Consider the following 13,807-nt stretch of genomic DNA (forward strand, 5'->3'; position numbering starts at 1 on the left):
CACATCTTTTACCTCATTTTTGACTTGATGCCTCTGTAAGGCTATAGGATGATGGCTTGATCTCTTTATAGAGAAAAGCGACTAACCTAGAATCTTCAGGTTTCTTGATTGAATCCAAAGCCTTTTCTCCTAGGATAGTAGCTGTATTTCTTTTTACCTTAACTTCCTAACTCTTTTCCTAAAGGACAGTTTTTTTGGTTCATTGTCACAGTAATAGCAGTATATAAGCATTTAATGGGGCTTTTTAGAAAGAACCTAAATATAGAAATCATGAAGCAGAAGCTGACAAGTGTGAGGAATGTCCAAGAATTTGGTTGGAGCACTTAAGTTATTTTATATCTGTTTTGCCTTTTCTTCAGGGAAGAGTACAAATAATGAACAATGGGAAATTAAGAAAATGTATTTTTCTTATTCTTTTTTTCCTTCTTTCTTTCTCAGAACCTAGTTAATATAAGGTGATTCCTCTTGCCTTGGACTCTTTGGGGAGTACAGGCCTATCTCATTTTTTATTAGTTTTTAATAAAAAAATTGTGAATTTATTCAAAACAAAACACATGGTGGAGAGTATTTTTCTTAATTAAAATATTATTTTTCTCATCTAGGACCAAATGGCTCGGAATCCAGCTGCTATTGACATGTTTATCATAGGTAGGAGAAAAAAAGTTTTATTTTTTCCTTTTGTCAAAAATATTAAATTGGTAGAAACTTTTTAGTTACTTAGCCAGCTGACAATTTTATACTTGTATTTCTTAAGGCTTGCTGGTTTAAAAAGTACCATATCTAGGCACTCGTTAGAATAGCCCTTATACTTTATTTGAATTTGGTTTCTATTTGGAAAAAAGCCATGCCCTATATAATCTTGTGCTCTAGGACTCTATTATAGAACACTAAAATGTATAGAATTAATATGAGTAAGTATATAGTTCCCTTACATGCACATGTATTTTCCATCACTCATATTAATACATAATTAGAGATGTAGATATATAAAATTACTTTGTACTTTCTTTTTTTTAATGTTGCATTTAAAAAAAAATTTTTTTAATTGGTTTTTAGAGGGAGAGGGAGAGAGAGAAACATCAATGTGAGAACGAACATCGAGGGGCTACCTCCTGCTCGCCCCTTACTGGGAACCAAGCCCACCACCCAGGCCTGTGCCCTGACTGGGAATCAAACCGGCAACCTTTTGGTGCATGGGATGCTATCAACTGAGCTACACTGGCCAGGACAGCACCTGTTCTCTTTCGGTGCCGATGCCGTAGTAAAATACTGTTAAATAACAGTAGATACCTCCAAAGAGCAGTCTTTGAAAACCAGTATAAAATGGGCTTCATGAACTCTTTGGTACAACTAGCTTTTCTAGGCCTTACACGGGTATTTCTCACAGGATTTGAGAAATTTAATTTGTATGCAAGTGCTGCTCACCTCTTTGCTATTCAGTTAGTCTTGTTTTGCTTAAATTTTGCTCACTTAAGAGAAGCTTGCTGACTACCCACTCAGCTTTTTAAAGGTACTCCTGGCCCATGTCAAACATCCCCATAGACCAGTAGTAAAGGGGCCTTGCAAGCTAAGGCGTCTGTGTTTAATTATTTCTCCTAATTGGAAGCTTGAACAGAGTCTATACTGCGGCATATTCTAGATTTTGTGGCTCACTTCACAATATCAAGCTCTCACTCCTACGTAGAAAGTTATAAAAAGCTTTGACACTCAGTCCCTGGCTGTCTCTCACCCTGACTCATGTGGTCTGTGGTTTCTAAGTGTAGTGCTTGCCGGGTTTTGCTCCTGCTCCTTGCCCTCTTTGGCATCTTCGCGTGGCACGTACCCTCAGAGGTGATCACCATGCTCTGGTGCGTGGTGCTGCTGAGCTTACACACTAACGGCTGCCTGGATCCTGAGGGAAGCCGCCTGCCAGGCTCCTGGGGCTTCTTGCTCTCGGTGTGGTGCGGGTCTGACCCGGGCTGGGAGACCCGCCCCTGCAGCAGAATCCTGAGTCTGAGAACACTGTTCTGGTGGCTGGGGTTTCCCCTGGAAGGGAGAGCAAAGCGAGAGATTTGAGATGAGATGGGAAGTTAGTGCTGGGAGGGAAGATGAGAAAGCAGTTTCCTTCAGGCTGCCTCGATAAAGCCCCAGAGCTACCCGAGAAACTCAAGATGCAGGCTGACTCTAAAAGGTAGACTACCTTGGAACACAGAAATTACATCTGGGTCATCTAGGTTTGACAGTCTTGGGATTTTTAGTAAAACATAAGATGGAATCTCCTGGAGTCCAGTGCGTTGTTTTTTTGTCTTTTTTTTTAAATATGGAACGCTTCACGAATTTGTGTGTCATCCTTGCACAGGGGCCATGCCAATCTCCTCTGTATCATTCCAGTTTTAGTACATGTGCTGCGAAGCAAGCACTTCAGTGCATTATATTTTAAAATATGTTTTATTGATTTTTTTACAGAGAGGAAGGGAGAGGGATAGAGAGTTAGAATCATCAAAACATCGATCAGCTGCCTCCTGCACACCCCCTACCCGGAATGTGTCCGCAACCAAAGTACATGCTCTTGACCGGAATCAAACCTGGGACCTTTCAGTTCACAGGCAGATGCTCTATCCCAGGGGTCCTCAAACTTTTTAAAGTGGGGGCCAGATCACGGTCCCTCAGAGAGCTGGAGGGCCGGACTATATGAACTACTAATTCCTATTGTAACACCTTGGCTGCGCTCACTGCCCAAAAAACCTGGCGGGCTGGATCAGACTCCTCTGCAGGCCGCATGTGGCCCGCGGGCCGTAGTTTGAAGACCCCTTCCTCCACTGAGACAAACGGTTTCGGCTTCAGTGCATTATTAATAGGTATTTAAGAAAACTGAATTCTATATTCAGTTCAAATTTGTTTAGGAGTAAGGAATACAAAGGAAACTGTCCTCATTTTAAAGAACACACTTTGTTCTAATATGTATTATAATAAATTGAGGTACATTGAAATATACTACACCAATTTCTTTTTTTTTTTTTATGTAAACCATGAAATATGAAAAATGACTTTAAAACTCTAAGGAAAATGACTAGTTCTCATGACATAAAATTGTACCTTCTTTGAATTGTAATGCCTTCTTTAATGTCATTAAAGATAGGCTTTTTAATATCTTGCTCCAAGTAAACAGATGATCAGTGTCATTTTGAATATAATAACATTTAATAAATAGGGAGTTAGACTGGGCCATTTATAGACATTAAGAACCAGCTACTGTAGTGTACTTTCTCCCAGTTGATGCCTTTAAAACTTTACAGCTATGTACCCTCAAATCGTATCTTTTATCATTCTCAAAGCAGAATGTGAAGTAAATGCTGTAAATTTAGCATCTGACATTTAGCATGGGGAAAGATAGGAACTGGGTTGATAAAAATAAGATTACAGAGAAATGCATTGGCATCACTGGTTAAGGGACTAATGTACACTAGTCACTGAAATGTGTTAACAGTAAGGGGATCTGAGAAAGTTATGCTGTATTAACTAGAAGGGGCAGGCATAATTTATGTAAATGTTTGTTACTGACCCAATCACTAGATCAGATATATCATATATGGTCTAGACTGGACTGTTCCAGTCATTCTTTTCCGCTTCGAGCTGCTCACTGAGAATATGGAGGCCTGCTGTGCGTTTCGATCTGCAGTAGCACACCTGAACTACTTTGGGATTGGTCTGAGCCCATAACTCCTGTTAGATGTCCAGACTGAGCCTGAGTCAGTATGTACCTGGAGCCAGGGCATTCCCTGATTGTTTGAGGATAGGCGCTGATATTGTTCCTGTAGTTTTTTCCTAGATGTAGCCATGTCTTCCTTGTTCAAGGAATTACATACAGAAAGCTTTTCATTCCTGTACCAGAACAAAGTAAAGGAATCTGTTATTTGATTACAAGTGTGAAAAGTACTTTGAAGTTAGTACTTTGGAGGATTTTCTAGCAAGGTTGTTAGGAAGAAGGGGGATAGAAATGAGACTAGACATTGTCCTGATAAAGGACTAGTGGAATCATATCTATAAATGTTTCTGGGTTTGGCATCACACCTTACACGAAGAGAAATGACAATTGTTTCCTTGTTTCCTGCATGGATTTTACAAACGCGATTTGTCCTTTCCCCCTTTCTGGTTCACAGGTGCTACTTTTACTGACTGGTTTACTTCTTATGTCAACAGTGTTGTGTCAGGTGGCTTCCCTATCATCAGAGACCAAATCTTCAGGTATCTCACGTGGGGCTTTTTGGGATGGAATGATTGTAATAAGCGAAAATCACCAGTTACAGATCATAAGATGAAGTTTCCCAGGAAGATTAATAACCGAACCTCTCATCATCATAAATCTATTCTCTTCTCATTTTAAGGCCAAAACATCCAAACACTTGAACAGCCAGTATTTTTCTTACTTTGAAGACTCAAAAGGAAAAACTGATTTGGTATAAAAGTTATGGCTTTTTAGTAATTATATAGCTTCTTTTTAGAAAAAAAAAAAAAAAAAAAAAAAAAAAAAAAAGCTGTTTACCAGTTAGTGGATTTAGTATGAATAGTAAGTTAGTAGCTGTTAACTCCTAGCAAATATTTGTTATCTCTAAGTGGAGCATCCAGATATTATAGATAGTATTAGAGATAATATTGGTTTATAGTAACCTGTTGGCAGAAATGATAGATTAAGTATACATTAGAGACCCCTATGATAATATACTAACACATTTTTATGATCAGAACCACTGTTTGCAAGTATAGCTGGTCCCCTGAATTTCCTCAGCTCTGAAAATGGGGACAGACTCTTTTTAGTTTCTAAGTAAATTACTTTACTGGCCCATCGCTGATCCGGAGTCTTCAGAGCTTTCTGGTTTGCTTATAACTTCTAGTTTTCTTCTAAGCTTAATAGGACTATACCTTTAAGATCTCAAATGTGATTTAAATTTTCAACCCTAAAGTGAACTCGAAGCTATTTTGCATTGTATCTTTAAACCTTTTATCTTCTAGAATTGAGGTCAGTTGACTAAAAAAGGTTTAATTTTTTTTATTTACCTAGATATGTTCATGATCCGGAGTGTGTAGCAACAACTGGAGATATTACAGTTTCAGTTTCCACGTCGTTTCTGCCAGAACTTAGCTCTGTACATCCACCCCACTATTTCTTCACATACCGAATCAGGTGAGACGGTTAGATGGGTCACCTTCCAGCGAGGCATGGGCTATGGCCTCTGGAAGTGTTGTTATTACTGCCCCATTTGATAGAAAATGTAAAACATATTTTGAAAGGCAGCTTCTTGCTGATACAGAGGAAGGTGGGTAACAAAGTTTTGTACAGTATAGTCAGGTTTCTTCCCTGCCTTTACTTTTATTTGTATTTATTTTTAAAAAATATATTTTATTGATTTTTTACAGAGAAGAAGAAAGAGGGATAGAGAGTTAGAAACACCGATGAGAGAGAAACATCGATCAGCTGCCTCCTACACCCCCCACTGGGAATGTGCCTACAACCACGGTACATGCCCTTGATCGGAATCGAACCCAGGACCTTTCAGTCCGCAGGCCGATGATCTATCCACTGAGCCAAACCGGTTTTGGCTATTTGTATTTATTGATGCTGAATTTACTCTGGGGCCATAAGTTTTTCTCCAGTGTCCTCTGGGCTATTTTTCTGGTTTAGGAACAAGCTACCCTTTTTCAGTGGGATCATCTCGATGTGGCAGGGAGAGCTGATGAGTGATGAATCCTCCCACAAGCGCTGTAAACCCTACTCCACGAACCTGGATGTGCTCAGTGACCAGAGAATCTACAGTTATTACACCCTTACGTTCAGCATAACTTATGCATTGTTAAGCATGGATAGCAAAATTCAGCACTTCTCGGCCATGGACCCTGTGTCCAGCCCCACTGTTTGGCCTGGGCACACCTCCCAACCCCACCATTGTAATGACGGAATGGCGCACACTGCTTCTGTAAAGCGACATTCTTCAGATAGTTGGTGGCTTTTAAGATATGCGTGCCGTTGGTGGCATGAGCAGTTTCACGAGTATTGTTAAAATGAATACGAAAATTTTAACCTCTTGATTTGCATGATTTTGTGGGGTTTTCTGGGTCAAGTGAATAATTAACCATTTTCAAAGGTCACTTCAGGCTGTTTATGGGAAGAGTGAGTACAATATAGTTTATAAAATACCTTGAGTTTATATTAACCCCTAAGTTGTTCCTCGTAAATACAAATATCGTGCCAGGCACTTTTCAAGGTGGGCCACTAAGTTGTAATCATATGGAAAGGTCAGAATTAGAGTTTTGTAATGTTTTTGGAAAGCTATCAAATTGCCCAAGGTAATACCATGCTTTTTATATTTAACCTGGTCTGTGTCTATTCAATTAAAAGTCTAGTATATACTTATTGAGTGCTGCCTGGATATCAAACAGGGTGTTAAGCCCTGGATTTGGTGAAATAAAAAATATTAAATTCACTTTAATTAGAAGTATTCTCTGCCGTGACATGAAGACAACTCATTGATCGAAGGGACTACGGATACTTTGTCTTTAGATATATTTTATATACTTTATGATGTTATATAGGGGGATGTATACTTCCCAGGAGCATCGTAGAATTTTAGTATTGTATGTAGCCTTTGACGTGTCTAGTTACACATGCACAGATGTTTGTTGTTTAATTTAGATCTTGCCTAGGACTGAGACATGCTTAATTAATGATATATATTCTGATAGGGTACTCAAAATGAAAACAAGAGGCAGCAGATTCCCGGAGGAAGGGAGAGATACTACCCTGTGTCCCCGAAAAGAAGACAGTGTCTCATATTAATTTTTTCTCCCCAAGTTGCACTAGGTCTTATTTTCAGGGGATGTCTTCTCTTTCCATGCCTAGGTCTTATTTTCGGAGGATGTCTTATTTTCGGGGAAGCACGGGTAGTATTGGGAAGCAGGGTCAAGGTGATGCTAGTAACTGAGCAGTGACATTTCGCTCTGAGCTTTGTAGAAGCTAATGGAGAAAGGGAAATGGGCCGCATAGCCCTGTAGTGAATAAAAGCCTGTCATTTTCTTAGAACGGAAGTTTTTCATGGCCCTGTATTCTAGAAAGTGTTTCCCATACTGATCTTTATTTGAACAAGAGTGTTGTAAGCACGGGGTTTGTGAATTTTTATGTCGCCCTTTCTATTGTTGATCCTCACTGAAATCAGATGCGGGAGTTGCATGAGAGCATTCCCATGAGAGAGTTAGCTAATCAGGCCGATAGCTTTGAGAACTTCCGGAAATAGATGGTGAACGAAGATTTTGCAATTTTGGAAATTCCCTTTATGTTCTTAACCCAAAGGATGTAGCTCTTAAGCAAAAGAAACAAACAAAAAAAAAGGCCTGATTTGTGTCTCTACCACCCCATTTCCTTCTCCAGGATTGAAATGTCAAAGGATGCACTTCCTGAGAAGGCTTGTCAGTTGGACAGTCGCTATTGGAGAATAACGAATGCTAAAGGTGATGTAGAAGAAGTTCAGGGACCTGGAGTAGTTGGTATGTAACTCAGGATTTGGTTTATATATTAGTAGCATCTAAGACCTTTTGGAGAGCGCAGCTTAGAAATGCATGATATAGTTGGTGGATATGGATATGACTGCATCTTTTTGATAGCTGTGTTTACAGCATGAAAGGTGTCATAGATTCTGGGCTTCTCCTAACTACAATACCTTGCTTCATAAATATAACGTATAAATGTTATTATTCTATCAGTTTAGAATCTTAAACAGAACTTTTCTAAAATTATTGCAAGGGATTGAGTTGACATTCTGTGAATCACCTGGGTTCCTTGCTTTTCCTTCTTAAGTTCTTTTCTTTCCCTCTGAATAATTATTCATTGTAATATTCTGTAGGCAGAGAGCAGAAAGAGAAAATAAATTTTATATTTGTCATCTTTTGAAATTTAGGGGAGAAATGTTAAAATTAATAACAGCTTTTTTTTTGTTTGTGGATTTCAATCATCTCTAGCTTGATTTCCATTGACATTATAATTATCTTAAGTTTCTGAACCTTTAGATTCTTCAGATTTTGTATTGTGCTTCAGAAAAATAACATTATTTAAGCTGTGCACTTCTGATATCGGACCTAAGCATGTACCAAATTCAGTTTAGATTAAAGTTATTCTATTTTATTGACATGAATAAAGCCATGTTCTGCATGTTTGTTTAAGGAATTTTTCCTGAATTGTTTGGGGGATCTAGTGCTAAACAATTGTATTAAAGCTGTATTTCTTTTTCAATAATTTGGTCCCTTCGAGTAAGAACTCTCCTTTGTGACTGCCAGTTTGTCTGGGCTAAATGCTTAAGCTGCATGCTCAGAATTTGATGTTTTAGCCTGTTGCTACTTTTAAACATTTAGATTATCCTTATCACTGTTTAAACTAGTGTCTGTGACACTTATTACCCATATCTTAAAGATGGTGTCTAAAACGTTTCAAAGAATTTTGAAAAAGAAACTATTCCTTTCTTATTTTGCTTTATTCTCCTAGAATTCCCCCACCCCGCCCACACGCCGCTATAGAGAATTAGAGGGATTACATAAAAAGCCAAAACACTCGTCATACCATCACTATTAACATTTTGTTGTGTTTCCTTTTAGATTTTGTTTGGAATTGTGCATTTACTTTAACATACTTTACACACTCCCACGGAGGACATATCTCATTTGCTGTGACGGAGAACTGGATTTTATGCTTTAATTAATGGTTACTACTTTCTCTGCAGGTGAATTTCCGATCATCAGCCCCGGTCGGGTATATGAATACACAAGCTGTACCACGTTCTCTACAACATCGGGATATATGGAAGGATATTACACTTTCCACTTCCTTTACTTTAAAGACAAGATCTTTAATGTCGCCATTCCCCGGTTCCATATGGCATGTCCGACATTCAGGGTGTCTATAGCTCGATTGGTAGGTTAAATTTTCCTCTGGTGCTGATTTACGTAACTTTTTAGAATTGACTCCACAGAAGGTCTTTGTTGATTAGCCAGACAAATAGTTTATAAATTGTGTTCCAGAGAACCCTAGGAATTTTGAGGGAAGTACCTTGGGGTGGGGGAGACATGTGAACATGTGGGGGGAGGCAGACCAGAAGGAAGCGAGGCTCTGTACTCTTCAGTCAGAGAAACTCTGCTGTTACCTGGTTTTGTTTATTAGTTTGTTTTTAATAGCTTTATTTTTTAGAGCAGTTTTAGATTCACAGAAACATTGAGCAGAAGATACAGAAATTTCCCACATACCCCCTCTCCCCACACCATATTTCCCACCAGAGCGGTGCCAGTGTCACACTATGGAACGTACACTGACACATCATTATCACCCGAAGTCCACAAGTTACATTAGGGCTCACTCTTACTGTTGTATGTTCTGTGGGTTTGGACAGATGTATAATGACATGAGTCTACCATTAGTATTCTGTAGAGTAATTATTCGTTTTAAATGTCTGTTACCTAATGGGAAACACACTAGACTAGTTAACATCTGCTTTCTTTTATTTCATTAAGACAGGGAAAACAATTTTCTTACAGTGTTTTTGCTAAAACTCCCATTTTGTAAAATAATACAAATATCCTATAGAAATTATTACAAAGGATTTAATGGGTAGACTTGTACTTTTAGTAGTCTCTCTTTGGGATCATTTCCTAAGTCAGCTAGGTATATTTTTTAAATCTCATTTTTAGGGTTACCTTCAAGCAGGTTTAGCAGTAACCCCAAGCTTACAGGCTACAAAATGATTACAGACAATTATGAGGCTCTAGTTATATGATAGGGATAAAATGTGAATTATATACCCAGAATATAATTGAGTTGTAGGCATCAAATGCTCACCAAAACCCTCAGGGATGACCCTGAGGGGAGGCGCTAACCTAAGTCTGAGAAGATGGACATGCTATGAAGCTGACCCAGAGTTGACACATTCACAGCTCCAATTTATAGAAAGAAGGATGATGATGAGACTTAGGCCATGATACCTGTGTCATGTCTGTGGAAACAGTCTAGAGGCTGGGTTTGGAAGTGAAGTTGAGCCTCCCATCCAGTGGAGGCGTGCTTTCTACTGTTTATTTCCAGTACTAGGCGTTTGCTGCTGATGGCAGTCTTCCATTTGGACCAGCCCAAGTTCTGTATGAGGTTGTTATTATCCTTAAATGTTTTATATGATTTATCGGTGAAGTCATCTGGGGCTGGAATTTGCTTTGTGCAAAAGTTTTAAAATATGAATTTCTTTAATATTCATATTTTCTGTTTCTTGTCTACTTTGGCTAATTTGTGTCTTTTAAGGAATTTGTCCATTTTGTCTAAATGCTGAATTAATTAGCATAAAGTTACCTACAATATTGATAATTCTTTTAATGGCTGCAAAAACTATAGTCATATGTCCTCTTTTGTTCTTCATATTGGTAATTTATATCATTTATTCATCAGGTTAGCTAGGGGGTTATCACTTTTATTGATCACTTAAAGGAACAATTTTTTACTTCATTGATTTTCTCTATTGTTTACTCATTTCTATTTTCATTGATTTCCCCCCCCTCCCCAGCTTCTTAAGATAGAAGTTTAAATTATTGATTTTAGACCTTCTCTGTAAGCATTGTTTTAGCTACTCTTCATAAATTCTGACGTTATGTTTTCATTAACATTTGGTTCAAATATTCTCAGATTTTCTTATAATTTAGTTTTGATCAATGATTTTTCTAGAAATGTGTTAATTTCCAAACATTTGGAGATTTTCCAGTTATCTTTGGGTTGTTGATTTCTAATTTTGTTATGTTTACAGAACTCATGGTGTGTAATTGTTTTATGGCCCAGAATTATGGTCTATCTTGGTAAATACTTGTGTATTTGAAAAGAATGTATATTCTGTTATTTGGGGGAATATTATTCTATAAATGACAATTGAACTGGTTGATTGTTTTTCAAGTCTTTTATATATTTACTGATTTTTTTTTTGTCTTTATTCTCTGAGAGATGATTGTTGTGATTTCCAATTATAATTAAGTTTTGTCTACTTCTCTTTAATTCTATCAGGTTTGCTTCATGTATTTTGAAGCTCTACAATTATGTGCAAATATACTTAGGATTGTGCCATCTTTTTAATGAAGTGCTTATTTTATTGTTATAAAATCTTTTATCTATCTCTGAAAATGCTCCTGTCCTAAAGTTGCTACTGTTCCTTACATAAAATGTAGAGTGCTGAGATTTATTGAGACAGGTAGCTATTATTGGGTCAACTTGATCCTGTTGAGGCTTTTTAAAATGTTTGTTAGGGTGAGTATAAAGTAGTCTTTACTTAAGGACAGTCATTTCAAACTTTTCAGTCTCATGACCCCCTTAAGCTTTGAAAAGTTATTGGAGAATCCTCAAAAAATTAAAAACGGAACTATACAATATGACCTAGCAATTCCCAAAAAAATAAAAGACACTAATTAAAAAAATATATATGCACCTGTATGTTCTTTACAATGTTATTTATAATAACTAAGCTATGAAAGCAATCTAGGTGTCCAACCATAGACGAACAGATAAAGAATATGTGTGTGTACACACACACACACACACACACACACACACACACACATTCTAGAGGTCCAGTGCACAAAATTTATGCACTAAGGGAGGGGTGGTGTCCCTCAGCCCAGCCTGCGCCCTCTCGTAGTCCGGGAATCCTTAAGGGATGTCTGACTGATGACTTAGGTCCACTTCGGAGTGGGCCTAAGTCATCAGCTGGACATCTTTAGTGCAGCCACAGAGGTGCCTCTGTGCTCACCAGCCATGAGCCGGCTTCTGGCTGAGTGCTGCTCCCCTTATGGGAGCACACTGACCACCAGGGGATAGCTCCTGCATTGATGGTCAGTGTGCATCATAGCAACTGTTCATTCTGCCATTTGGTTTTTTTGCACATTAGCCATTTATTATATAGGATTACTCAGCAATAACAAAGAATGGAACCTTGCCATTTGCAACAACATGGATGTACCTAGAGGGTATTATGCTAAGTGAAATAAGTCAGACACAGAAAGACAAATGCCATATAATTCCACTTATATGTAGAATCTAAAAACAAAACAAATGAACAAATAAAACTAAACACAAACTCATAGATACACAAGTCAGAGGGGTGAGGGGTGGAAGAATGAGCAAAAAGGTGAAGTGATTAAGAAGTACAAACTGCCAGTTATAAAATATGTCACAAGTGCAGCATAGAGAATATAATCAATAATATTGTAATAACTATGTATGATGACAAATGGTTAATAGACTCACTGTGGTGGTCACTTCATAATGTGTGTGTATATATATATAATGTCTAATCACATTGTTGTATACCGGAAGCTAATATAATATTGTATGTCATCTATAATTAAAAGAAAGTTGTGAGGACTCCAAAGAACTCTTGCTTATGTGGGTTATATTGATATTTATGTTAGAAATGAAAACTGAGAAGTTTTATAATATTTACTCACTCCTTTTTTAAAGTTTACAATTTTTAAATTTATAATTTAAAATTACAATAATAAACTCATTACATGTTCAACCCTCTCTTAACTATGTTCTTACTTATTTAGAGTTCTAGTGTCTTTCCAATGACAAATAATAGTATATAATCTTTACCTGCCTTAAGGAAAATGTTTGTTTGTTTTTTCTATCAGGGATGAGAAAACAATAAAAAGGAATGAAAATTCTGGACTTATTTTCTAATCAACATGAAGAGGCAATGTGTGTGGGGGGGCGGTTTACTTGTGTTTACCTTTCCTGTTTAAATATTCATTTTCTTTTTTAAAATATGATTTTGACTTTTAGAGAGAGAGAGAAATATCGATATGAGAGCAAAACATTGAATGGCTGCCTCCTACATACTCCCTACTAGAGATTGAGCCCACAACCTGGCATGTGCCCTGACCAGAAGTCAAACCCCAACCTTTTGGTGTACAGGATGACACTAGCCAACTGATCACACCAGCCAGGGCAAATATTAGTTTTCTAGATATGGAAATTGAATTGTTCTCCTTTGGGTCCTTTAACAATATGACTAATTGGGGGACTTACTCCTTTCTTTTGCTTTATACTCTGAATGCCACTTTAACATATACTTTTAGTTGGTCTTTTCCTGGTCTAGGTGGTTTGTTGTTTGTCTTTAGATACTTTAGAGGTGCCTAATGCTGATTTATTTCCTTTTTTGTCTGTGCCATTCCTCTCTCCATCTGCTGTTTGTGTATATACAATTTTATTTGTGATCATCAGCATTCTTCTTCTTTAGCCACATTGATTTCTTCAACCGTTTTTGTTTTCTTCTTCATTAAGGTAATAACCATACTACCTGAATTTATTGTTTCATAACTTTTTAATTCTTTCCTCCTCCCCTAGTCCCTTTTTCCCCCTCTTCTCAAGTCTCTTTTGTACCTGCTATTGGATTTCAAAGTCTTCATTCCCTAGATTAAAAAAAAAATCCAGAGATTAAAGTAATCGATTATCTCATATCATATTTACATATCTTTGATTGTTGTTGTTTGTGTTATAATAAATTCCAGTGACTATTCCTTGGACAAATCCTAAAAGACAATACATTTCTCCCACATTAATGAATTCGTTCACTCAACCAATATTTACTGAGTACCTACCAGGTGCTGGTTAAAAAAAATCTCTGCCTTGGAATTCACATTCCAGTTAGAATAGACAAAGGTTAGCAAATGAACACATGTACTTAGGTCAAGTAGTAACATGTGCACTGGAGAGTAATCAGAATAAAGGGGATCAGGGGTGTCCCGTTGAGTTGTATAACATACAGAT

At 37.4% G+C, this 13,807-nt stretch overlaps 1 protein-coding gene across 1 annotated transcript in view; it reads left to right on the forward strand.

The window, feature by feature from the left end:
* Positions 1-13,807, forward strand: part of FBXO3 (F-box protein 3) — a 33,759-nt gene that overhangs the window by 17,756 nt on the left and 2,196 nt on the right. Inside the window, exons 6-10 of the mRNA XM_084894574.1 lie at positions 603-648; positions 4,140-4,224; positions 5,039-5,161; positions 7,400-7,515; positions 8,742-8,932. Coding sequence (XP_084750700.1) covers positions 603-648; positions 4,140-4,224; positions 5,039-5,161; positions 7,400-7,515; positions 8,742-8,932 — 561 coding nt within the window. The remainder of the gene's footprint in view (positions 1-602; positions 649-4,139; positions 4,225-5,038; positions 5,162-7,399; positions 7,516-8,741; positions 8,933-13,807) is intronic.

Source organism: Pipistrellus hanaki, assembly GCF_964339955.1.
Source record: "Pipistrellus hanaki genome assembly, chromosome: 9".
In the NCBI taxonomy this organism is placed as follows: domain Eukaryota; kingdom Metazoa; phylum Chordata; class Mammalia; order Chiroptera; family Vespertilionidae; genus Pipistrellus; species Pipistrellus hanaki.